Source organism: Hemitrygon akajei, chromosome 31 (genome assembly GCF_048418815.1).
Source record: "Hemitrygon akajei chromosome 31, sHemAka1.3, whole genome shotgun sequence".
NCBI classification, from domain to species: domain Eukaryota; kingdom Metazoa; phylum Chordata; class Chondrichthyes; order Myliobatiformes; family Dasyatidae; genus Hemitrygon; species Hemitrygon akajei.
In genome coordinates this window covers 31,128,759-31,154,584 of record NC_133154.1, presented here as the reverse complement: position 1 = coordinate 31,154,584, position 25,826 = coordinate 31,128,759, and the positions used below count along the sequence as shown (strand labels likewise).

The 25,826-nt window shown below is 41.6% G+C and overlaps 1 protein-coding gene across 2 annotated transcripts in view; it reads left to right on the top strand.

The window, feature by feature from the left end:
• The window catches only part of pla2g6 (phospholipase A2, group VI (cytosolic, calcium-independent)), a 117,507-nt gene that overhangs the window by 53,438 nt on the left and 38,243 nt on the right, over positions 1-25,826 (top strand). The window contains exons 8-11 of one of the 2 annotated variants that reach the window (XM_073033451.1): positions 6,700-6,808; positions 15,892-16,026; positions 18,165-18,249; positions 18,919-19,082. In XM_073033451.1, coding sequence (XP_072889552.1) covers positions 6,700-6,808; positions 15,892-16,026; positions 18,165-18,249; positions 18,919-19,082 — 493 coding nt within the window. The remainder of the gene's footprint in view (positions 1-6,699; positions 6,809-15,891; positions 16,027-18,164; positions 18,250-18,918; positions 19,083-25,826) is intronic. The other variant, XM_073033452.1, reaches the window with a different exon arrangement.

Sequence of the window (25,826 nt, the reverse complement as noted above, 5' to 3'; positions counted from 1 at the left end):
TGCTCCCCAATCCAGGCAACATCCTTGTAAATCTCCTCTGCACCCTTTCTATGGCTTCCACATCCTTCCTGTAGTGAGGCGACCAGAACTGAGCACAGTACTCCAAGTGGGGTCTGACCAGGGTCCTATATACTTGCAACATTACCACTCGGCTCCTAAATTCAATTCCACAATTGATGAAGGCCAATACACTGTACGCCTTCTTAACCACAGAGTCAACCTGCGCAGCTGCTTTGAGCGTCCTATGGACTCGGACCCCAAGATCCCTCTGATCCTCCACACTGCCAAGAGTCTTACCATTAATACTATATTCAGCCATCATATTTGACCTACCAAAATGAACTACCTCACATTTATCTGGGTTGAACTCCATCTGCCACTTCTCAGCCCAGTTTTGCATCCTATCAATGTCCCACTGTAACCTCCTACAGTCCTCCACACTATCCACAACACCTCCAGCTTTCATGTCATCAGCAAACTTATTAACCCATACCTCCACTTCCTCATCCAGGTCAATTATAAAAATCACAAAGAGTAAGGGTCCCAGAACAGATCCCTGAGGCACCCCACTGGTGACTGACCTCCATACAGAATATGACCCATCTACAACCACTCTTTGCCTTCTGTGGGCAAGCCAGTTCTGGATTCACAAAGCAATATCCCCTTGGATCCCATGCTTCCTTACTTTCTGAATAAACCTTGCATGGGGTACCTTATCAAATGCCTTGCTGAAATCCATATACACTACATCTACTGCTCTTCCTTCATCAATGTGTTTAGTCACATCCTCAAAAAATTCATGAGGCACAACCTGCCCTTGACAAAGCATGCTAACTACTATTAAACATATTATACCTCTCCAAATGTGCATAAATCCTGCCTCTCAGGATCTTCTCCATCAACTTACCAACCACTGAGATAAGACTCACTGGTCTATAGTTTCCTGAGCTATCTCTACTCTCTTTCTTGAAGAAAGGAACAACATCCGTAACCCTTCAATCCTCCGGAACCTCTCCCATCCCCATTGATGATGTAAAGATCATCTCCAGAGGCACAGCAATCTCCTCCCTCACCTCCCACTGTAGCCTGGGGTACATCTCATCTGGTCTTTGTGACTTATCCAACTTGATGCTTCCCAAAAGCTCCAGCACATCCTCTTTCTTAACATCTACATGCTCATGCTTTTCAATCTGTTGCAAGTCATCACTACAATCACCAAGATCCTTTTCCATAGTGAATACTGAAGTAAAGTATTCATTAAGTACCTCTGCTATTTCCTCTGGTTCCATACACACTTTCCCACTGTCACAGTTGATAGGTCCTATTCTTTCACGTCTTATCCTCTTGCTCTTCACATTCTTGTAGAATATCTTGGGGTTTTCCTTAATCCTGCTCGCCAAAGCCTTCTCATGGCCCCTTCTGGCTCTCCTGATTTCCTTCTTAAGCTCCTTCCTATTAGCCTAATAATCCTCTAGATCTCTAACATAACCTAGCTCTCTGAACCTTTTGTAAGCTTTTCTTTTCTTCCTGACTAGATTCATTACAGCCTTTGTACACCACAATTCCTGTACCCTACCATAACTTCCCTGTCTCATTGGAACATACCTATACAGAACTCCACCCAAATATCTCCTGAACATTTGCCACATTTCTTCCATAGTTCTCTCTAAGAACATCTGTTTCCAGTTTAAGCCTCCAATTTCCTGCCTGATAGCCTCATAATTCCCCTTACTCCAATTAAACACTTTTCTAACTTGTCTGTTCCTATCTCTCTCCAATGCAATTGTAAAGGAGATAGGGTCTGTCTGATCTGCATTTTAAATATAATCTTCAACGTACATTCAAACCTGAAGATTGGTGGCCAAAGTCAGTTAATTGCTACATGTGCTAAGCCCAAAAAAAAAAATCGCTCTAACATAGATATTGATCATCCCTACTCTTTGGGGAAAGTAAGTGTTTTTGAATCTGGTGGTCCTGGCTTGGATGCTACATAGCCTCTTTCCTGATAGGAGTAGGATAAACAGTCCATGAGCAGAATGGATCGGATCCTGTATGATATTGCAGGCCTTTATAAAGTGCTCAGATGCATGGAACACATTCCCAAAATACTCAGAATTAAAATCTTATCATGTAGGTCCACGTACCATCCAGGCTAGAGCTCAGTCTCTAAAACTGGAATCCTCGCAGGTTTTATCAATGGTCTTTGCCAAATTATAGAATAGAATCAAAACCGCAGCCAGCTCATTATTATGTCAACAAAATGCTCCGGGTTTCTTGGATGCAAAATTGGGTTAGGAAAAGGAATGACTAATCTAACAAGAATAGTAAGATTAAATGTGTGAGGTGGTGGGTGAATAGTAGTGGACAAGAACAAAAGGAAGGACTACTAGTTATGTATGCTGCCATTAGCTGCCAACATAGTGTCGCCTCTCTACCATCACAAGACCATTACATCATGCTCACCAGATATGGTCATGAAGCAGTCACGAGATACCCACGGGGTATGTAACAATATGCATGAATCCGATCAACATCCCATTGCATGGATATGATCGTGATTAACACGTACTTTGGGTGCGATGGTGGAAAGGTTTAGGCATTTAGGCATGGGTAATTTAAGAGGCCATTGTAAATATGGATTTGTTTGAATTGTCCTGGATTTTCTTTGATCTTTAACATATAAAATATATGTAGTGTTGGACACAGGCAGACCTTTCTCGAACGGAAAGGTTCTCCATATGCCTGTTGTATCTTGTACTGTCGAATAACGAGGCTGCTTCATATCCACCAGTACTTTTCTCTGGTGACTTCATTCACACAACAGCATTTGGTGTCAGGACTGGGATACCTTCGTGCAAACCATCGTGTGGTCAGCATTCTTAGCAGTGGATGAATATAACACTCACACTTGGATCTGTTCAGGTTGGTGGTACACGGGAACGCAAGGTATCATGATTACAGAGAGTTGAACTGGTAGATATAAAAGTAGTGTGCTCACGTGCATATGTGTTTATTTAAGAGACGAAACTCGGTGTGTTAATTAGATGAGACAGAGCCACCGGAAGGTAGTTATTGAAGGTTCAGGACACCAGTGGAGGTATGTATACTCATTCTGGGAGCTGCTTTTTAGCATACGCAGTTTGTGAGTGTGATGCAAAGGAATCCAGCAGATATCATGAGTTCAGGCACACAAAAATGGCAGATTGCCAAATACATACACTGCGGTTTTAAGTATGTGCTGTTTAATCAGTACCCATCATTTATATTTTGCATAATGTTAGAATTAGTGTGCAGATATTTCAGGGAGAGTTTTTATCCAGATATATTTGTCAGGATGGCACCTATTGAGGTCAGTTTGAGAACCCGGATGATCCGACTGAGCCCTTGACTCTGATTATAACCATTCATAAGCCCTTTACCGCCGGGGAGAAACAGCATTTTGTCAGAGCTGTCTTCACTTAGAGTCTTATGTGGGAATTCGGAATTCTGGCGCAAGCTCAAGGAAATGTTTGAAATTCACCAGATGCACCATATATATATATATATATATCTATATCTATATCTATATCTATCTATATATATATATAGGTAAAAGCGAAGTGCTCAAGGAATATGTGGAATATGGCCCAGGGGGTGTGGGATGGTATATGGGCAACTACCAGGAACACCAGCAATGAAGAAAGATATCAGTCTTTTAAAGGGGGAGTGAGAGTAACTGGGGAACAATAATGGCAGTGATTCAAAGAGCTGATGAGGCAGCCATGGATTATGCAGAAAGTAAACATCAAGTGATGGAGGAGTATTCAGGGTTGGATAATCCAAGGAGGAACATCTCAGTCCTCCTGAAAATGATGAATGAAGCCCACCAGAAAGTTTTAAATTTAGGGATAGCTGTGGGGCCGACCCACTTTGCATAGCTTCATGGGCATTGAGATAGTGCAAGACAAATCATAAAGTGGTTATAGTGGATGCAGCTGCTGTGATAGCATAGACAGTTTGCTTTCAATGTTCCCTTTTAAGGTGTGTGTGAGTGTGTATACGCACATACCTTTTGCCACTAGCGCGCAAAGGAATTTAAACTGCAGACTAAAGTTTGTCACCATCTACCTCGGTGGAATGTTAAGAATATTTTACAATTGTACACAGTCATTTGTGGCATTTGATAAGGTACCCCATGCAAGGCTTATTGAGAAAGTAAGGTGGCATGGTATGCAAGGAGACATTGCTTTGTGGATCCAGAACTGGCTTGCCCACAGAAGGCAAAAAGTGGTTGTAGACGGGTCATATTCTGCATGGAAGCCGGTGACTAGTGGTATGTCCCAAGGATCTGTACTAGGACCCCTACTCTTTGTGATTTTTATATATGACCTGGATGAGGAAGTCGAGGGATGGGTTAGTATATTTGATGACACAAAGGTTGAGGGTGTTGTGGATAGTGTGGAGGGCTGTCAGAGGTTACAGTGGGACATTGATAGGATGCAAAACTGGGCTGAGACGTGGCAGATGGAGTTCAACCCAGATAAATGTGAAGTGGTTATTTTGGTAGGTCAAATATGATGGCAGAATATAGCATTAATGGCAAGACTCTTGGCAGTGTGGAAGTTCGGAGGGATCTTGGGGTCTGAGTCCATAGGACACTCAAAGCTGCTATGCCTTCATCAATCGTGGGATTAGATTTAAGAATCAAGAGGTAATGTTGCAATTACGACCCTGGTCAGACCTGACTTGGAGTACTGTGCTCAATTCTGGTTGCCTCACTACAGGAAGGATGTAGAGACCATAGAAAGGATGCAGAGGATACTTACAAGGATGTTGCCTGGATTGGGGAGCATGCCTTATGAGAATAGGTTGAGTGAGCCTTTTCTCCTTGGAGCAATGGAAGATGAGAGGTGACCTGATAGAGGTGTACAAGATAATGAGAGGCTTTGTGTGGATAGTCAGAGGCTTTTTCCCAGGGCTGAAATGGCTAGCACGAGAGGGCATAGTTTTAAGGTGCTTGGAAGTAGGTACAGAGGAGATGTCAGGGGTAAGTTACTTACACAGAGAGTGGTGAGTGCGTGAAATGGGTTACCAGTGGCGGTGGTGGAGGCGAAAATGATAGGGTCTTTTTCTCTTGAATGGATCCATGTATCCTGGGTGGATTCATGGAGCTTAGAAAAATAGAGGGCTATGGGTAAGCCTAGGTAGTTGTAAGGTAGGGACATGTTCGACACAGCTTTGTGGGCCGAAGGGCCTGTATTGTGCTGTAGGTTTTCTATGTTTCTAATCTCATTTCCTTTTCCAGTTTCTGATGTAGACGGTGTTGACAACATGGAGTTGGCAGTGATTTGCCTGCAAATTTTATAACTAGCTAATATATTGTTTTTATTAAAGAAATTATTCAGTGCACACGTGTTTCTGTAAGTGGGCAAAAAATTGCATGGTACAAGGTCTTTCAATTAGGTTTATCTTTATCCGACCACAATCTTACTGTGTCTAGCCCGCACTGCTGACAAAGTAACCCATGGGCACCATCCTGGCTCCAATCCTTGATGAGCAGGGCAGCTGTGGCTATGCTGGCTAGTTTGTGTACTCTATTGGCTGTACGTGTTCGCTGCCGCTGAGTTCAACTTATTACTTCTTCCTCTCCCAAATCTATAATAGCCCCTGCTTTCCTTAGGATTATTCCTAGGATAGTGCACTCATTATTTGGACAGGCCCAGAAATACATTCAGCTGCATTCCACCAGTTTTGAGTATTCACCTCGCCCCTTTCTGCTTTCAGTTTTCCCTTCTACACTTGTAATATATTGGCAAGGGTAGCTGAGCTATCGATACCAATGCCTCTGTGTCCACTAACATATTGCATTGCTGGTCCCCAAACAATACTGTTGTGTACATCACATTGCAAATTAGGGGGACCATTCTTTGCTTTGTGCCAACGACCAGGGCACCTAGCAAAGGTCTGCCGGACCAGGTATAGAACGGTAAAGGAGTTGATATGCTACAGCTGTGGCCTATCGGGACATGATCGGAGGCAGTGTCCAAAAAAGGGGGAGAAAACAGGCAAAAGTCACGGCAGACGCGCAATCTTTCATCTCAGCAGCACCCATTCTGTCCGAGAAGATCATAGAGCTGGTGAAGGTGGCTTCTAGGTCAGAAAAATAAATGGCGGCAGCTGCCACCGTCAGCGCTGGTGACCTGCAGACATATACAACAGCATTGTTTGGGAGCTGGCAATGCAATATGATACCTGCTTCATATCTACCAGTACTTTTCTCCAGTGACCTCATTCGTGCAACAACACCTCCACTCACTAACCCACCTCACCACACTCCCCCTTCACCACCATTTTATCATTTCCCGTCAGAAGCACCTTATGTATAGACACTCCTGTGCCTAGCATCACTTTGTGAATATACAATCAATCTGTGTTTATAAACTATCTTGTGTTTTTTAATTATTGTGTTTGTTATCACCTTGTGATTTTTTGCTGCACTGAATTCAGAGTAACAAATACTTTGTTCTCCTTTGCACTTGTACTGGAAATTACTTTAAACAACCTTGAGTCTTAAATTTCATTCTGAAATATCTTTATAAGAGACATTGATTAAAACTTAACCAAAATTCCTTTCTAAAACATTCAAATTGGCCTGTATATACAGGTTAAACTTTTGAGGCATCCTTTTAAAATTAATAAAATAGCTTTCTGTTGTTACAGCTTGACAGCTTGGATCTCATCAAAGCTCTGATTGTGTTTGGCGCTGATGTGAAATCGCCCAATGATTTCGGAGAGACACCTGGATTAATTGCTGCTCGGCACAGTAAAGGTGAGAAAATTAATTAGTTGTCAACTCTTAGGTGGGGGGGGGGGGCAGGAAAAATGGTATCATTGAATGTAAGGGCATGTGTCCATTGATGTTCATGTTCATCGATGTAAAGGCACGTGTTCATTCACTGTCAAAGCATACATTCATTGAATGTAATTATGCATTTTGATTAAACAATAATTCAGGGATTTAGAGATTTTGCTGAAAGCCCTGTTCTACAAACTGAAAGATCTGGATGTACTTCCAATCACAATGAACCGTAACAAACGGTGATAAAGAAGGCATATGGCTTGCAAGAATTAAAGGGACACGGGTTCAAGCTGAGAGCAGAAAGATATAATGGAAATCTGAGGGTGTTCAGTGTATGTAATGAGCTGTCAGAGGAAGAGATTGAGGCAAATGCATAAACAACATTTAACAGGTAGTTGGATTGGGACACTTATAGGAAAGATTTAGAGGGATAGGGGCCGGTTGCTGCCAGCGGAAGATGGGTATCATGCTGCAAGGTTTGGTCGCTTTGGTGGCTCATGGTGGTGGACTAACTTTCTACTGCGGTTTCATGTTTAATGTACTGAGTGCTGAACACCTTCCGGTCAAGATGGTGCCTGCGGTGGTGGAAGCTTTTGGATAGACCATGAAACCATATATTTCACTTCTTTTATGTCCTTTATGTTTGTTTTATGCCTTGAATGTGACTGTGGAACTGTTGAAGCCTGTGATTTCCAGTTTGGAGATCGCATTCTGCAGTCTCCGAGAGGATTCTGAGAGACAGAGGCAGCATGCGCGAACCTTGTCTGCGTGATGGGGTGTGAGCTGATGTTCGACTCCATTTCGCCAATTAAAGCTTCCATTGTTTCGACGGATTAAAGCGACGAGGGACATTGAAACATTGAGGTGAATGTGGAAGGTGAACGCAGGCTGCCTGCTTCCAGAAAGGGGAGACTGGCTTTTGATCTCTGGTGGGAACACTCTGCTGCTGGAGAGGGGAGGCTGCCTTTTGATCTCTGGTGGGATCACTCTGCTGCTGGAGAGGGGAGGCTGCCTTTTGATCTCTGGTGGGATCACTCTGCTGCTGGAGAGGGGAGACTGTCTTTTGATCTCTGGTGGGATCACTCTGCTGCTGGAGAGGGGAGGCTGCCTTTTGATCTCTGGTGGGATTGCTCTGCTGCTGAAGAAGGGAGACTGCCTTTCGATCTCTGGTGGGATCACTCTGCTGCTGGAGAGGGGAGACTGCCTTTTGATCTCTGGTGGGATCACTCCGCTGCTGGAGAGGGGAGACTGCCTTTTGATCGTTGGTGAGATTGCTGTGCTGCCGAAGAAGGGAGACAGCCTCTTGATCACTAGCGGGATCGCTCTGCTGTCGGAGAGGGGAGACTGTCTTTTGATCTCTGGTGGGATCACTCTGCTGCTGGAGAGGGGAGACTGTCTTTTGATCTCTGGTGGGATCACTCTGCTGCTGGAGAGGGGAGGCTGCCTTTTGATTGCTAGTTTTTTACACGTGTTTTTTTGCTCAATCTTTATCGGTATTTTTGTGTGCAGAGGAGGAGGATTTGGGGGTTGATTATCATGCTGCCGTTCTTTCTTGGTTTTGTGGCTATCTGGAGAATTTCAGAGTTGTATACTTTGATAATAAATTAATCTTTGAACCATTTGTGCGATTTGATCAAGTACTACAGCCATTGACACAGTGCTGAACTGACTGACTGACAGTGGCTGTGGCAGTGGCTATCTTCTCCTGCACTGGCTTTATTAACCTTAGTGGACTGTGGTTGTGGGCTCACTTTTGGGGACACTACAGTTTGGTGTTCACTGTTTTGTGTGTTATTTGTTCGCTTTTTGCTGTTCGTGCAATTTGTTTTTCCCCCCCCACAAACCTGATGGTTGTGTGGGGGTTTTCTTTAAAGGGGTTCTATGGGGTTTCTTTGTTTTGTGGCTGTCTGAAAAAAGACGAATCTCAAAGTTATATACTGTATACGTAAACACGAGGAAATCTGCAGATGCTGGAAATTCAAACAACACACACAAAATGCTGGTGGAACACAGCAGGCCAGGCAGCATCTATAGGGAGAAGCGCTGTCGATGTTTCGGGCCGAGACCCTTCGTCAGGACTAACTGAAAGGAGAGGTACTGAGAGATTTGAAAGTGGGAGGGGGAAATGCGAAATGATAGGAGAAGACTGGAGGGGTTGGGATGAAGCTAAGAGCTGGAAAGGTGATTGGTGAAAGTGATACAGAGCTGGAGAAGGAAAAGGATCACGGGACGGGAGGCCTCAGGAGAAAGAAAGGAGTGGGGGGGAGCACCAGAGGGAGATGGAGAACAGGCACAGTGATGGGCAGAGAGAGAGAGAAAAAACAAACAACTAAATATGCCAGGGATGGGGTAAGAAGGGGAGGAGGGACATTAATGGAAGTTAGAGAAGTCAATGTTCATGCCATCAGGTTGGAGGCTACCCAGCCGGTATATAAGGTGTTGTTCCTCCAACCTGAGTGTGGATTCATTTTGACAGTAGAGGAGGCCATGGATAGACATATCAGAATGGGAATGGGACGTGGAATTAAAATGTGTGGCCACTGGGAGATCCTGCTTTCTCTGGCAGACCGAGAGTAGGTGTTCAGCGAAACGGTCTCCCAGTCTGCGTCGGTCTCACCAATATATAAAAGGCCACACCGGGAGCACCGGACGCAGTATACCACACCAGCCAACTCACAGGTGAAGTGTCGCGTCACCTGAAAGGACTGTCTGGAAGTACTGTATACGTACTTTGATAATAAATGTACCTTGAGATGCAGGTAGATAGAACTATCTTAAATGGGATTCTTAGCTGATATGGATCAGTTGGGCTGAAGGGTCTGGTTTTATGCTGTATGACTATATCAAGTGAATGTGCATGGGCTGTTTGCATGACTCTTGATCATTTTTCTAGCATGTAATGCTGACTTAAAACAATGCTGTAAATGTTTCACAGCCAGGGTATGTGAAACCTGTAAAGAGGTGAATGTTGCATGTGTTTTGGTTGTGAATTTTTGAATCTTGTGTCTCATGTCCTTGACTGAATGCATTATATTCAGTACAACATATACTCATTACCACACCTGAGCACCTCATCAATGCAAATATTTAAATCAGACGATCATATGGCAGCAACTCAATGTATGAAAGCATGCAGATATGATCAAGAGGTTCAATTGTTCAGACCAAAAATTAAAATGGGGAATAAATGTAATCTAAGTGACTTTAACTGTGGAATGATTGTTGCTGCCAGACGAGGTGGTTTGAGTATCTCAGAAACTGCTGATCTCCTGGGATTTTCACGCACAGTATGTAGAGTTAACAGAGAATGGTGTGAAAAACAAAAAAAAGTCTAGTCAGCGGCAATTCAGTGAGAAAAAGTGCTTTGTTACTGAGAAAGGTCAGAGGAGAATGGCCAGACTGTTCCAAAAATGCAAGAGTAGCTCATATAATTACACATTACAACAGTGGTGTGTAGAATAGCATCTCTGATTGCACAACACTTTGAAACTTGAAGTGGATGGGCTACAGCACGAACATGGGAAGGTCAGGAACATACACTCAGCAGCCATATTATTTGGTTCATGAGGTATCTATTAAAGATTCTCAGTGCATTGTGCAAAATTTTAAGAGAGATTGGAATTAACTGGTTTATGTTGTTCATACTCTTAACTTTTAAGATTCAGTTCTTTATTATATAGTATTGAATGCACTGAAGGAGCATTATAGAACTGTTGGGCTTAGAATTTCTTAGAATGTTTAACTCTGGCTCACAGCACGTCTGCAATATCCTGGAACCTGATCTGCATCGTTGCTATGAGATGAATCTTGCAACCATAAATGTAAAATGAAAGGCATTGTACGCTATAGATCTAGTTCCTCTAAAGCCTTGACTTTTTATATGAGAGTTTATCTGTGGCTTCCCGCTGTTTACTCCTCATTACTTTGCAGGGTAATATTTAGCACAGTTCACATTGTTCAGATTAAAAATTAACAGAGCATAGAACATTACAGCACAGTACAGGCCCCTTGAACCATGATGTGCCGATCTTTTAACCTACTCTAAGGACAATCTAGCCCTTCCCTCCAACATACCCCAACATTTTTCTGTCAGCCATGTGCCTATCTAAGTTTCTTAAATGCCCCTTATTTACCCTTTGCCACCTCCCCGGCAGGTCCTTCTATATACTCACCATTTTCTGTGTAAAGAATTTACCTCTGACATACACCTCCACCAATCACCTTTAACTTATGCCCTCTTGCATCAGCTGTGTCTCTGGCTGTCCACTCAATCTATGCCTCTTACCATCTTGTACATATCTTTAAAGTCTCCTCTCATCCTTAACTTCAAAATTTCATGCAAATTATTACATATTGCAGAATGATGAAACTTTAAACTAGAATAAACAGCTCCTTTCCTTAAAATGAAACTGTATACTATTAAATTAGAGCCTAAACCTATAGCTTTTGAATGTCTTTGTAACATTAGACCATAAGATAAAATATCTGAATTAGGCCATTTGGCCTATGGAGTCTGCTCCGCCATCTAAACGTGGATGATTTATTTTCCCTCTCAACCCCATTATCCTGCCTTCTCCCCATAACCCTTGATGTCCTTACTAATCAAGAACCTATCACCCTGCACTTTAAATATACCCAAAGACTTTAGTCTCCACAGCTGTCGGCGGCATTAAATTCTACTGATTCTTCACTCAATGGCTAGAGAGGCTGTGCCCTCTGGTCCTAGACTCCCCACTATAGGAAGCATCCTCTCCACATCCACTCTATGCCTTTCAATATTTAACCATATAACCATATTGAGTTAGGACTCAATGTATTTAAGTAAACTACTTCAGAACTTTTTAAAAGCTATTATTAATGCTTTTTGAGAGGGTGATTTTAGATGCATATCATATTTTTACTGAGTTAAGTATTGTATGTAATTAGTTTTGCTACAATAAGTGTATGGGACATTGGAAAAAATGTTGAATTTCCCCATGGGGATGAATAAAGTATCTATCTATCTATAACAATTACAGCACGGAAACAGGCCATCTCGGCCCTTCTAGTCCATGCCAAACGCTTACTCTCACCTAGTCCCACTGACTATATGGTGTAATATGTTTCAATGAAATCCTCCTCATTCTTCTAAACTATAATATAAACATTATGTAACTATAGCTTACTTTTATTGCTTTGAAAAATGAAGCAGTTTACAGAGATTGAAACCCTTATAAGAAATTTGTCTGTTCTTTTATTATCTTGGACTTCTACACTTGAATTGCAACAGTCAAGATACAGTATATTTTAGAATAATGAAAGGCTGGATTATGTAAATCAGAAGCATAAACAATAAAGCATTCTTAGAGATACAGCACAGTAACAGGAATTAACTTACCCATCTAGTAAGTTAACTTACCCACAGCAACAGGAATTAACTTACCCACATTGAGTACAGCAATTAACTTACCCATCTGTATATCTTCTGAATGTGTGAGAAAACCAGAGCATCTCAAGGAAACCCCCTCAGTCAGAGGGAGAATGTACCGACTACTTACAGACAGTGGCTGGAATTGAACCTGGGTCACTGACACTCTAAAGCATTACGCTAACCACAGCACTATCATGCTGCACTGGAAGCACTCAGCATGTCAGAAACAGTGTGTGGCTGGAGACACAGAGTTAGTGTTTGATATGGGCAGTTTCAGTCTAGTACAGATTTCAAACAAGTGGAGAGTCAGGAAAAAGAGGGCAAGTGAAGACAGGAAGAAGGTCAGTGACAGGAGAGAGTCAGGAAGAATATATAACCAAATATAAGTATGTGGTGCCAAACTAACTTGAATGAGTAATCATAGGGGTAAAAAAACAAAACCCGGAGGATATGTATAGCAGAGGGAGGAGGAAAGATGGCAGAGTGGCTTTAGATTCTGGTGGAGAATGATTGAATAGATGCTTGCGATCACGGACTGCTGACTGTGTACTGATCAGGAATCCTTCTGGCTGATACTCCCTCACTCCCAGTCAGGCATTGAGAGCACTAATGAAATGCCAAAAATCTGACTTCTAGCTTACTGCCAAGATCCACCAACTCCGTAAAAAAGGTGAGGTTCTCTACCATTGATAAGGAAGTGACAGTTCAAGCAAACAAATCCAATTCATTCATCTGACTGTCCAATTCATACAACCTCAACCATCTGACCAGCAAATGCACCTCCATTCCAGATTGTAAGAGCTGCAGAGCCTCTATAATTAGCATGTCTTTGGCATTTGAAGACTGGCAGTAGGATTTAGATTAAGAACATGGGCAAAGAAATGGTAGATGGAATATAGTGTCGGGATGTCTACGGTCATGCTCTTTGGTGGAAGAAGTTAACCATTTTCTAAATGGAGAGAAGATACAAAAAACTGAGGTGTGAAGGGACATGGGAGTCCTTGTGCAGGATCCCCCTAAAGGTTAATTTGCAGGTTGAGTCTGGTGAGGAAGGCAAATGCAATGTTAGCATTCACTTCAAGAGGACTAGAATATAAAAACAAGGATGTAATGTTGAGACTTCATAAAGCACTGGTGAGGCCTCACTTGGAGTACTGTGAGCAGTTTTGGGCCCCTTTTCTTAGAAAGGCTGTGCTGAAACTGAAGGGGGTTCAAAGGAGGTTCACGAAAATGATTCCGGGGTTGAATGGCTTGTCATATGAAGAGCGTTTGATGGCTCTAGGCTTCTATTCACAGGAATTCAGAAGAATGAGGGGTGGCTTTATTGAAACCTATCGAATGTTGGAAGTCCTTAATAGAGTGGATGTGGAGAGGATGTTTCCAGTGGCGGGAAAGCCTAAGACCAGAGGATGCAGTCTCAGAACAGAGGGGTGTCCTACTAGAACAGAGATGAAGAGGAATTTCTTTAGCCAGGCAGTGGTGAATCTTGAATTCTTTGGCACAGGGAGCTGTGGAGGCCAAGTCTTTATGTATATTTAGGGCATAAGCTGATAGATTCTTAATTGGTCAGGACATGAAGGGATATGGGGAAAAGGTAGGAGATTGGGACTGAGGAAATGGATCAGCCATGATGAAATGGCACAGCAGACTCAATGGGCCAAATGGCCTAATTCTGGACCTATGTCTTATGGTTTTTATGGTCTTGCATATTACCACCTCAAAAACACCCATGACTGACTGGGCCAGACTATGATCACACACAGCAGCATCAATGTTATAGTTGTGAGGAGGGTATAATTTCAGTGGGGTGATTATATTGACACAAGGCATGAAAAATATTGACATGGCAATTAATAAAAGGAAAAAGTTTACAACTGGTATGACAGTATGAAAATATCAAGAAAGGTTCATGCAGTAAAGTGGACCTAGGTATAAGAGTATTTATGTATTACATAGTGCATCAAATCTGTCTCATTTGGGATTTGATTCAGACATTTAGCAGAATCAGAATTAAGTTCAATATGTGATATATGTCGTGAAAGTTATTATTTTGTGGCAGGAGTCTCGATGAAGAATCTCAGCCTGACATGCTGAGTTCCTCCAGGTCCTCCTAAGCTTGTAAATACCCAACATATGCACCTAGTATGTAACCCTCTCACCAGGGCTCGTATACAAACTTGGTTCATTAGCTAACTCTGCTAACAGCCATGTGACTCACCGGTGAGAAGGCCATCTTTCATAAACAATATACGTCTCGGGTCGGTATGATTTGGAATCCAACCAAGTAGAAATGTTGGGATGTTCTGGGGAGGAACATTGATTGTAGAGAATGCTGTGTAAATACTGTGCTCACACACACAATTATCGGTCAGCAAGAAGTGACAGATCATACACCAACATAAAATTATACAGAAAGTATATTTACCAATTTTTCAACTTTATCAAACAGTTAACCTGAGAAGAAGAGAAAGATACAAGGGCCTATTATAGTTAAGCCAGTCTAAATGTTGGAACTCTTTTCTGTAGTAGCTGGGTGTATCACTTTACTCATGTGGAATCCCTATTACCAACCAGAGATAAATCTTCCTTTATTGGAATCCCTCATCTCACAAAGCACTCCTTGCATTAGGGTGTCTCCTTCGGATGGGACCTTCCAGGCATCTTCCTTGGTGATCTTCTCTTTGCATCTCCTATCAGAATGCCCCAAACCAGAGTGCAGAAACATCTTCCACCCCACTGGACAGAAAGTTACAATGCATACCCAGGCAGTACTGATTGGTTGACAGAACATTTCTAAGTTAGGCAACATGGCTCTTTACCTTTAGTCAAAGCCAAAACACTCTTAATAACATAACACACTGCTTTACAGAAAACTGTTAAAATAAAAATACCTGATAGCATAGCAGTAGAAATCTTATCCAGGCCATTAGATGTACGTATACACAACCAAGCATATGGGAGATGGGGTGTGATGGGTGGGGATGGATTTGGCAGCTGCTGTGAGACTGCAGATATATTCGGCTAGGTGAAAACACACTTCGTGGCTGCATTTTTAACTTGTGAACTGTCTAGTTTACTAGCGGCTCATAGGAATGGATGCCTGTCATAACTTGGGGAGGAGTAGCTTGGGGGGATCTTTATTTGGTTCACCATTTACCTTTGCAATGTATGTTTTTTTAGAGAAAAAAATTAATTTGGGAGATGATAGAAAAGGAAGTTTTATAAATTCCATCATTCCCTGGTTTAACAATGCATTCCGAAAAAAATTGTGGTTTTTGCATACCAGAGTGCAAATTAACCAAAACAATGTGACACACCACTGGGCATTAAAAAAAAGAAACTATGTCTGATGAATGAATTTCACGCCCATGAAATTATTCCCACCCTCCCTATTCTTCCAACAATTGATAAAAGAATTTGAGAGAAGGAGGAACAAGATGAAAGTCTGATTTTTGATAAGCAGATAAAAATTTTCATCTCCAAATTGATTTTAACCTTTACTGTTTTTAGATATAGTGCTTAAAGGTGTGTTGATAACAAATAATCTTTAACTTTTCAACCTGCACGTGATAAATTTGGTTCTGAGTTATGATGATGCCATGTCTGTTCAATGCCTGGTACTAACTGTTTGATGCCCTCAAAGGCAATAACCGGAAGGTGATGCTGAGCCTACTGTATAGTATAGGGGTTGAATGCTGTTACCCGCCTTCTGACTCCCCCACATCGCCAGCTAGACACTCTGCAAGACCAGCCCCTGTGAGAGGAAACACTGGATTAGGTAACCTTAGCTACTGGCTTCCTTCTGCTGCACCCTTGCTCTTCCAACCTGGACCTGTCTATGCTTTGTGGCGGTGGAGTCAGGGGAGGGATTGAGGGAGATGCAAAATTTTGCTGTTTCTGAAATGTGTTCCTAGCAAAATTCACATGAGCAAATTTCTAATTCCTGTTTCTTCATACTTTCTCTTCCCAATGCCTGTTTTTAAACATTTCTTTTTGAGTCACTTTGAAAATTTTTTCATAATAAAAAATGGGTTGCATATGGATGTTGAAAGCAGTCCAATGGTTGCTGTTAAAGGGCTAAAAGGAGGCACAGTTCCCCTATTTGTTCAAAAGTTTTTCACAAGATGAACAGAGTTGCTAACTTTAGTTTGCCAGCCCATTAACACAAGTAGAACAGCACCACCTCTGCAAAGTCATCATTTTGAAACCATCTGTTTTTCTGAGTAGTGGATGTGAGTATGGTTTCCACATATTTGTCTGACTATTTGTCAGCTATTATTGATATATTCTGATTCATCATTTTGTCCAAATGTGTTTTTAGTGGAATGCAGCTATACACATACTGAATGCCTCCACGGTTACACCCAGTTAATTATTGCCATGAAGTATCAAATGTTAGGAAGCTGTTTGCTTTAGCAATCCCTCTCTGAACACCAAATGCTGGATTATGAACGTAGGGTGACCATAAGACATAAGAGCAGAATTAGGCTATTTGACCCATCAAGCTTGCTCTGCCAATCCATCATGGTTGATTTATTATCCTTCTGAACTCCATTATTTTGCCTTTTTCACATAACCTTTGACGCCTTTGCTAATCAAAAAAACACTATCCACCTCCCCTTTAAATATACCCAATGCATTGGCCTCCACAACAGTCTGTGGCAATGAATTCCGCAGATGCTAAAATAATTCCACCCCATCTCTGTTCTAAAGGGATGTTTATCCATTCTGAGGCTGTGCCTTCTGGCCCTAGACTCCCCCCCCACCCCCACTATAGGAAACTCCCCCCATTTGACACCCTTACTAATCAAGATCCTATCCACTTAAAATTTTCCCAATTTCCAAACCGTAAAATCAGTTTATTGATTGAAATTTCTTCTAGGACTCTGAATGTTCACAGCCAGTGAATGGACTGTAGCTGCAGTACATACCACTTATAAACTTCACTGCAGAAACTTGCCAAAGGCTTTTTGACAGCATCTCTTGCATGAAGCATCTGAAAGGCAGTAGACACAGAAGAAAATCACCACCTGCATTTCCCATCCAGGTCACACACCATCCTGACTTGGAGGTACTTCACTGACCATTTGTCACTGGATCTAATCCCTCACAAGCAAATATTTTTACTAACTTCAACAATTCAAAAAGAGGCTCATTGCCGTCCTCTTAAGGGTGGACATAAATTATGGCTTTGCTGTGGTAGATAATCAGATGAAAAGACATCCAGTGCAGGCTGGAAGTCAAAGCCAAAACCTCCCTGAACTCTTGTTTCCACATCAGCCATAACTTAGACCAGGTCTAATGAATATTGATTATAGGTGGCCCCAAATCTAGGCAGTTTTTTGATACTATCTGTTGGACACCATATGCTAATTGCCAAAAAAACATATTTTTAAAGTAATTATTGATCCATGGTTCTGCAAACTGGGTTTCCATTAATTTCCCATCCCTGGTTAAGAAGGTGAGCTGCTGGAAGTAGTTTCACATAACTGAGTGGCTTGTAAGTATCAGCCACGTTTATGGGGCTAGAGCTGCATAAATATGTAAACTGCAATAACTTCCCTTCCCTAAGAGATATTGGTTACTAGAGTCACTACAGAAAGGAAGGAAGTCATTCAGGCCGTCAAGTGCTGATTCTACAAACAACCTATCAATTCCTTTCTGCAGTTCTTTTTTTCTGACTTCTTCATGCTCAGCTTTTGGTTTTCTGATTTTGCTTAGATTGAATTCAAATTCTGAGCACACTGCATTGAGATTGGAACTCAGCCTTTTACTCTCTCAATTACTAACCGCAATGGTTCTTTTCCTCCTAATCAAATAACATAGCTCTAAAACTTGAAAGTGGATATAGGAGTTTTCCCAGTGAAATTAGGATGAAGAAGCTTAATGTAACCGAAGTGTATTCTCTGCTTTTAGGATATGATGATATTGTAGGGATTGCCACTGTACTTGGATCCTTATCGAAAGGAATGGATGTTCCAGATGGACATAGGCATCTGCGGTAAGCAAGTGCATCAGAGAATCCGTAAACGGAAATCAAACTCTGCAGTTGAGTGGGATGGAAAAGGGTGCTCAGTCAAATGGTAAAATTCCTTCTTCCCCAGACATACTGGTGCAGCTACACAACCATAAAGAGAGCATCCTCACATCAGCCATTACTGTCTGGTTTGGTGCAGCATCCTCCCACAATATATGAAACCTACAGCAAAGTCAGGGCAGCAGAAAAGTCATTGGCTGTAGTCGACTATCACCGCAGGACTTCCACGTGGCAAGAACAAAGAAGCGGTCAGGAAAAATTGTTGCAAACACTACCCACCTAGCAGACTGCCTTTTCCAAAAGCTCCCTTCTGGAAAGTATTATAGGGCTATTCAAACAGAAGCTGCATGCCATCTGGTCAACCATTCTAGTTAGCCCCAACCCCCTCTATCTATTGTCTCAGTCACTGCACTGTAAACACTTTAAAACCACTCTTTACAATACTGGTGTTTATGCATTTATGCACACTTTATTCCATTTCTGTACTTTAACCTCTAAGTTTAGTTCTTATGTGATATTTTTTATAACTCTTGAATGTTTTTTGTTGCAAGTCACGCCAACATGCCACACCAAATTCCAAATACATCTAAGTGTAGGTAGTGAATAAAAGTGATTGTTGGTCCTTGTTTTCAGATATGATCGGTTGCTCTGCCTAGATGGGGGAGGAATCCGAGGTCTCGTCCTAATTCAGCTGCTAATCGCCATTGAGCAGACAGCGGGCCGACCCATTCGAGAGCTCTTTGATTGGATATCGGGCACCAGCACTGGAGGAATTCTGGCTCTTGCCATTGTTCATGGTAGGTGGCCTGGCAAGTGAGCTATGTGAACCAAGATCTGGACTTTATATTTCATAGCTGCAGCAACCTGGCTCATTCTGATCTCTGGTTGTGTCTGTGAGGAGTTTGCACATTCTTCCTGTAATCATGTGGATTTTACCTAGCATCCACTCTTTTCATTGCTGCCCAACTGTTTGTGAGGGTAGTTAAAACAGAAATCGATATTCCTGGATCTCCATATTGGGTACCAAAAGCCTTTTGTAGTTGACCACAAAGAAACTAGCCTGACTAAAATTTAAAACTCTTTGAATTTTCGCAAAAGGGAGACCACATTACAGGCTATCTCTAGCTAACAAATGGGTTCCATTTTTACAGATGTTCATATGTCCATAAGATATAGGGGCAGAACCATTCAGCCATTGACTGTTCTCCACCATCCCATCGTGGTTTTTTTTATTATTCCTCTCAACCCTATTCTCCTCCCTTCTAACCATAACTCTTGATGCCCTTACGAATCAAAAACCCTATCAACCTTGTTTTAAATACAGTGGATTACAGTTAATTTCAACATAGCGGGACCAGTACATTTTGGCCCAATTAAGCACCTTCCCCAATTAATTGGTTTCTTGGAAATAGTTAAAAAGGTATAAAAAAGACAAACTACTATTTAACTAAGTAAAAATTATGTAGTTAAATGAAATACAGAACAAATTAGAATGCAAACAATGCCATATAGTACCATAAACCTGTGTATTACCTGCTAATAGTGATGAATGGAGGAATTCATCCAGTATAAGGTACAGTGTTTGAGTTGTCCGAGGAGGGGTGGCTCCTCTGGTGAAAGGGCTTATAATGTCCATTCTGTAGGAGCTCAGTCACCTTTGGTCGCATCATCACTCAACTCTCATCTATGGCTCTAAGTAGCTGTTTGCACGTGATAGTGGCCACACCCCAGTACACCACTTTGACAAGCAGGAAAAACCAGGTGAGGGTAGCCAGCAGCCCTGATAAATAGGGACACACTTGTCCTAGCATGTGAAGTCAGTCCAGCGGACTGAGCAGATGAACATTGAGATCCAACGGCCTTGAACGTAGTTCTGCAACATTTTGCAGAGAGTAAAGGGCATGATAAAGCACAGAAGAAGTGATGGTCATCCACTGTCACCAAGGAAGACCCTAGTTTGTGACAAGTACTTGTACCACTGGACACAGACTTCTGAGATCGAGAGGGTAGATCTGACCCAGTGCAACAGCTTTTCCACACTGATAAGATGGTAGTGCAAGAATTATACACTGTCCAGATAAGAAGTGATGGTAGTGTTGCACATGTGACATGTATGTGACAGACACAACTTCACTGTGGAGGAGAGACTTGTGACTTTGTGTAACCCCGAGAGCTATTTTGTCTGGAGATTAGTTTCTGGTAGGGTCATCATGGCAGTAAGGTCAAGGGGAGGTTCCAAAGAACGATCCAACTAAGACCTCAACAATGGAGCTAGCGATAGATGATGATAGATCACAACGCCAGTGAAGGTGGAGGAAGTCTGCAGTAGTGCAAGGTATGAGGTTGTTTTGCATTCCATGCCACTGGACCCTGGCCCTAACCTGTCAAGGACTGTTTGGTGGCTACCCATGCATCAACCTCCCCATGTTAAACAAACTCATGCACAAATGTTCTCCATTAAGGGAATGACCCCTTGCAAGAACATCATACTTGACTTGAGTAACTGCAAACAAAAATAAAGCTAAAAATTCACCTTGGATATTTTTCTGGCACTCATTGGGTGCAGATCATGACATCTGAAACTATATCTCACTGAACCCACTTTGGAAATGGGTGGAATGAGATCAAAATCTTACCCTCGATACTTCTGCTTTGGCTTTCATGTTCATTAGAGAAGAACCTATCTTCATCTTGTCAACTTTTGTTAAAGCAGTAGTTGGCACTGTAATATTGAGAATGAATATTTCCCTTTGAGGCTGAACAAGCAAAATTATTTCAGCTACTTACAACTTTATTAACTTATCAGTTTCAGATGTTAGTTATTTGTGTGTAAGAAAATATGGGAATTCTGGAAAGAATATAACTTTAGATGTTTTTTAAAAGTTGTATTATATACTCGTAGTAACTAGGTTACAAACAACCGACTTATGGGCTCCTCTACATATGAATATGCTTCCACAATAATACTAATTTCAAAAGTTAGACATATGTACATATATTTGTTGCTACAAGCAGCAGAACTAGTTTCCTCTTTCTCCACTTTCAGTTATTCTTTTTTAATCAATCCTGTGTGCTTTTGATGTTATTCATTTCAATACTGTGGAGATGTGGCTATGTACCATATGACAAGGACGTCTCTTTAGAACAGAGATAAAGAGGAATTTCTTTAGCCAGAGGGTGGTGAATCTGGAATTCATTGCCTTGGACGGCTGTGGAGGTCAAGATGCTGGGTATATTGAAAGTGGAGGGTAATGGGTTCTTGATTAGTAAGAGTGTTAAAGGTTACGGGGTGAAGGAAGGAGACTAGGTTTAAGGAGGATAATGAATCAGACATGATAGAATCGTGAAGCAGACTTGATGGACCAAATGGCCTAATTCTGCTCCTATATCTTATGATCTTATAGATTTTTGTGTATTTTCTAACTTCTGGACAAAATTGACTGAGGAGCATATGTAAAATCGGAACTTGTTTCTTAGCCAGGGACAGTCTGTAATATAGTCTCCCTTTTAAACGGTTCTAAATGATTTACACTTGAATCTCAGTTCCATCATTATCAACAGAAAGGAGGCCATCTAGTGCTCATTGAAGAGAAAAATCTTTGAATTAATCTCATGCTCACAAAGGTGTATTTCCAAATACATTAAGCTTCATTTGTTATTTTTTAAAATAAAAAGCCTTATTAATAGGAGTCAACAGTCGCTGGGTAGATTGAAACAAACCCTGCTTTTTGTTGGTAAGGTAAATTACCCATCTCTGAACAACTAATTGAGCTCATCTTTATCTGCTACTTCAGGTAATAGGACCATAAAGCATAGGAGCAGACTTTGGCCATTTACCCCATAGAGGATTTATTATTCCTTTCAACCCCATTCTCCTACTTTCTTCCCGTAACCTTCGACACCCTTACTAATCAAGAACCCATCAACCTCAGTTTAAATATACCCAATGACTTGGTCTCCACAACCATCTATGCTAATGAATTTCACAGAATCACCACCCTCTGGTGAATTAAATTCCTCCTTATCTCTGTTCTAAAGGTGCATCCATCTATTCTAAGGCTGTGCCCTCTGGTCCTAGACTCGGCTACTATGGGAAACATCCTCTCCACATCCACTCTATCTAGGCCTTCAGTGTTCGATAGGTTTCAGTGAGATCCCCTTCACCCTTCTAAACTACAGTGAGTTTTCAGGATCATTCCCGTGAGCCTCCTCTGGACACTCCAATGCCAGCACATCCCTTCTTGCATAAGAGGCCCAAAACTACTCACAATACTCCCGAGTAGTCTGACCAATGCTGTACAAAGCCTCTGCATAGAACAGATGCTTGTGTTTGGAGTCATCACATCCTGTGCATATTTAGAATCATCCCAACTGTATGAGAAGAATTACAGCTTTGAACCCTGGTCCTTGGATAGTTTCCAGCCAAGGTGTAATCCGGTAGACCACATGCAATCTGTTGTTCTTAGGCTAAAGGACAGAATAATTGTTCAGATTTCCCCTGGCTAAACATGCTTCAGTGGGTCTTGCTAGGAATTTCGTTTGGATTGAACTAGCCTATGGTACTACACAGTAGCATAAAACAATTACAGTACCGATGATTACTGATCATGGTTCAATTTTTGCTGCTGTCTGTAAGGAGTTTGTATGACTTCCCTGAGACCACATGGTTTTCCTCTGGGTGCTCAGGTTTCTCTGATATACTAAAGCCATACCCACAGTTATTACCCTAAAACCATCAGGCTCCTGAACTGATGTGGATAACTTCACTCACCTTTGATCTGATTCCACAACCCACATATTCACTTTCAAGGACTAATTTTTCCAGTACGTTTTTTATATTTGCATTATTTGTCTTCATTTGACATTGGTTGTTTGTTAGCCTTTATGGCTGCTCACAAATACTATTGTATGAATTTTTTTTTAATTTTCATGTTCATGCCTGCAAGAAAATGAATATCAATGTTGTATACGTATACTACATTGACGTATACATACGTATACATTGATAATAAATTTAGTTTGACTTTGACTTCAAGCCAAAAGCTGCTATTTTGTGGAGACTTTCATATCCTGCTCTTTTCTTGTACTAAATTTGTAAAATTTCACTTTGAAATTTGACTAGTGACTAGGTGACTAGTGAGATGTGAGCAGGTTTTAATCACTGTAAGTTCTGTGTTACCATTGGTTTCCCATTGCCCTTTGCAGTCATTAATTGCTGTGCACTAAGTCAGTTTTATTCATTGACTCTGGGTACTCCCTTGTATTTCACTCTGGACCCATGTGCAATGATTACTTCTAGCATCATTAACTTTCTCAAGCGCTGATCATTCTCCGATCTTTGCATCAATAAGTGTGCTGCAGAAGCTGCTGCTAGTTGACCGGTTGCTCGTGACTGAAGTTGACGTACTTCCACTCTAGTCTTGTGGCTTCTGAGGTAGGAACTTGAACTCAGACAGGAAAGATACTGGCTGATGAGTAATATGTGAATTGGTCTAACTTCTCCTTTATCTGCTCCCAATGCATGGCCTTGAGTTTCTCAATACCATCCTGAATGTTGCCTCTCTCCACTGTGCATTCGTGGACCAGAGATTCTGGGAGCCAGTGGGGACTGAAAGAGGCCCTTTGGGCAAACTCATCCAGGTTGACAAGGTTTCTTAACTCAGCTCACTCTGTTTGCCTGTGTTTAGACAAAATCCTTCTAAGCCTTTCCTATTCATATACCTCTATAAAAGTGTTTTAATGTTGTAATTCTGCATGCCTCTAGCACTTCAATAGTTTATTGATTAGTAAAGCTGTCAAAGTTTACAGGGAGAAACAGGAGAATGGGTTTGAGAGGGATAATAAATCAGCCTTGATGGAATGGCAGAGCAGACGATGAGCCGATTGTTTTTATGTCTTATGGTCTTCCTTTTGCAACTTCTTTCATATAGTCACAGACCTCTGTCTGAAGATGTTGCCTCTCATGTCGCCTTTAAGTCTTTCCCCTTTCACCTTAAACCTGGATTTCAGACTCTGTGAAATAAATGTGACTGTACACCTTACCTATGCCCCTCATGATTTTATCTATAAGATCACCTTAGCCTCCTATGCTCCAGGAGAAGAAAGATCCAGCCTCTCCTTATAACTCAGATCCTCCAATCCTGGTAATAAAGAGAATATTGCAATCCTTCATAGAGGCCTTGAGCACATCCCGAGTAACACACCAAAATGCTGGAAGAACTCTTCAGGTAAGGCAGGATCTGTGGAAAGAACATCCTTGCATCTTTCCACCAGGTAATTTATTCTCATAACAGTGCTTGGAATAAAGTGTCTACTTTGGGTGTCAAATGAACTGTTCTCATCTCCACACTGAACTAATTCCATAATCTTTTGACACATTCTCAAGGACTCTACAATTCATGTTCTCGGTATTATTTATTTCTTACTTGTTTTTTTTTTGTATTTGCACAGTTTGCCTTCTTTTGCACATTGGTTGTTTGTCAGTCTTTGTAGTTTTTCATTGATTCTATTGTATTTCCTTGTTCTACTATGAATGCCTGCAAAAGAGAATCTCCGGGTAGCATATACATACTTTGATAATAAATTTACTCTGTCTTTAACTTTAGTTGGTCAATATCTATGATTACACCAGTGCCTAAGAAGGATAGTGTGAGCTACCTTACTGACTATCATCCAGTAGCACTCGCATCTACTGTGATAAAATGCTTTGAGAGATTGGTCAGGGCTAGAATCAACTCCTGCCTCAGCAAGGACCTGGACCCACTGCAATTTGCTAACGATCAACACTGCCGCACCTCATGAGTGCTCAAGTGCATCTATAAATTTGCTGATGGTACAACCATTGTTGGCAGAATCTCAGATGGAGATGAGTGGGTGTACAGGAGTGAGATATACCAGCTAGTTGAGTGGTGTTGAGCAATAATCTTACATTCAATATTAGTAAGATGAAAAAGCTGATTGTGGATATCAGGAAGGGTAAGACGAGGGAACACAAACCAATCCTCATAGAGAAATCAGAAGTGGAGAGTGAACAGTTTCAGGTTCCTGGGTGTTAAAACTTCTGAGGATCTAACCTGGTCCCAACTTATCAATGCAGCTATAAAGAAGGCAAGGCAGCAGCTATATTTCATCAGGAGTTTGAAGAGATTTGGTTTGTCACCTAGAACACTCAAACTTCCATAGATGTATACTGACAGGCTGTGTCACTGTCTGGTATGGGGGGAGGGTGGCTACTGCACAGGACTGAAAGAAGCTTACATAAAGTTGTCAACTTAGTCAGCTCTGTCTTGGGTACTAGCCTCCATAGTATCCAAGACATCAAGCAGTGGTGCCTCAGAAAGTAGTGTCCATTATTAAGAGCCCCCATCACCTAGGACATGCTCTCTTCTCATTGTTACCATCAAGAAGGAGGTGCAGAAGCCTGAAGGCACACATTCAGCAACAGCAACAGCTTCTTCCCCTCTGCCATCCGACTTCTAAATGGACATTGAACCCATGAGCACTACCTCACTTTTTAATATATTTTTAAATCTAACTATTAA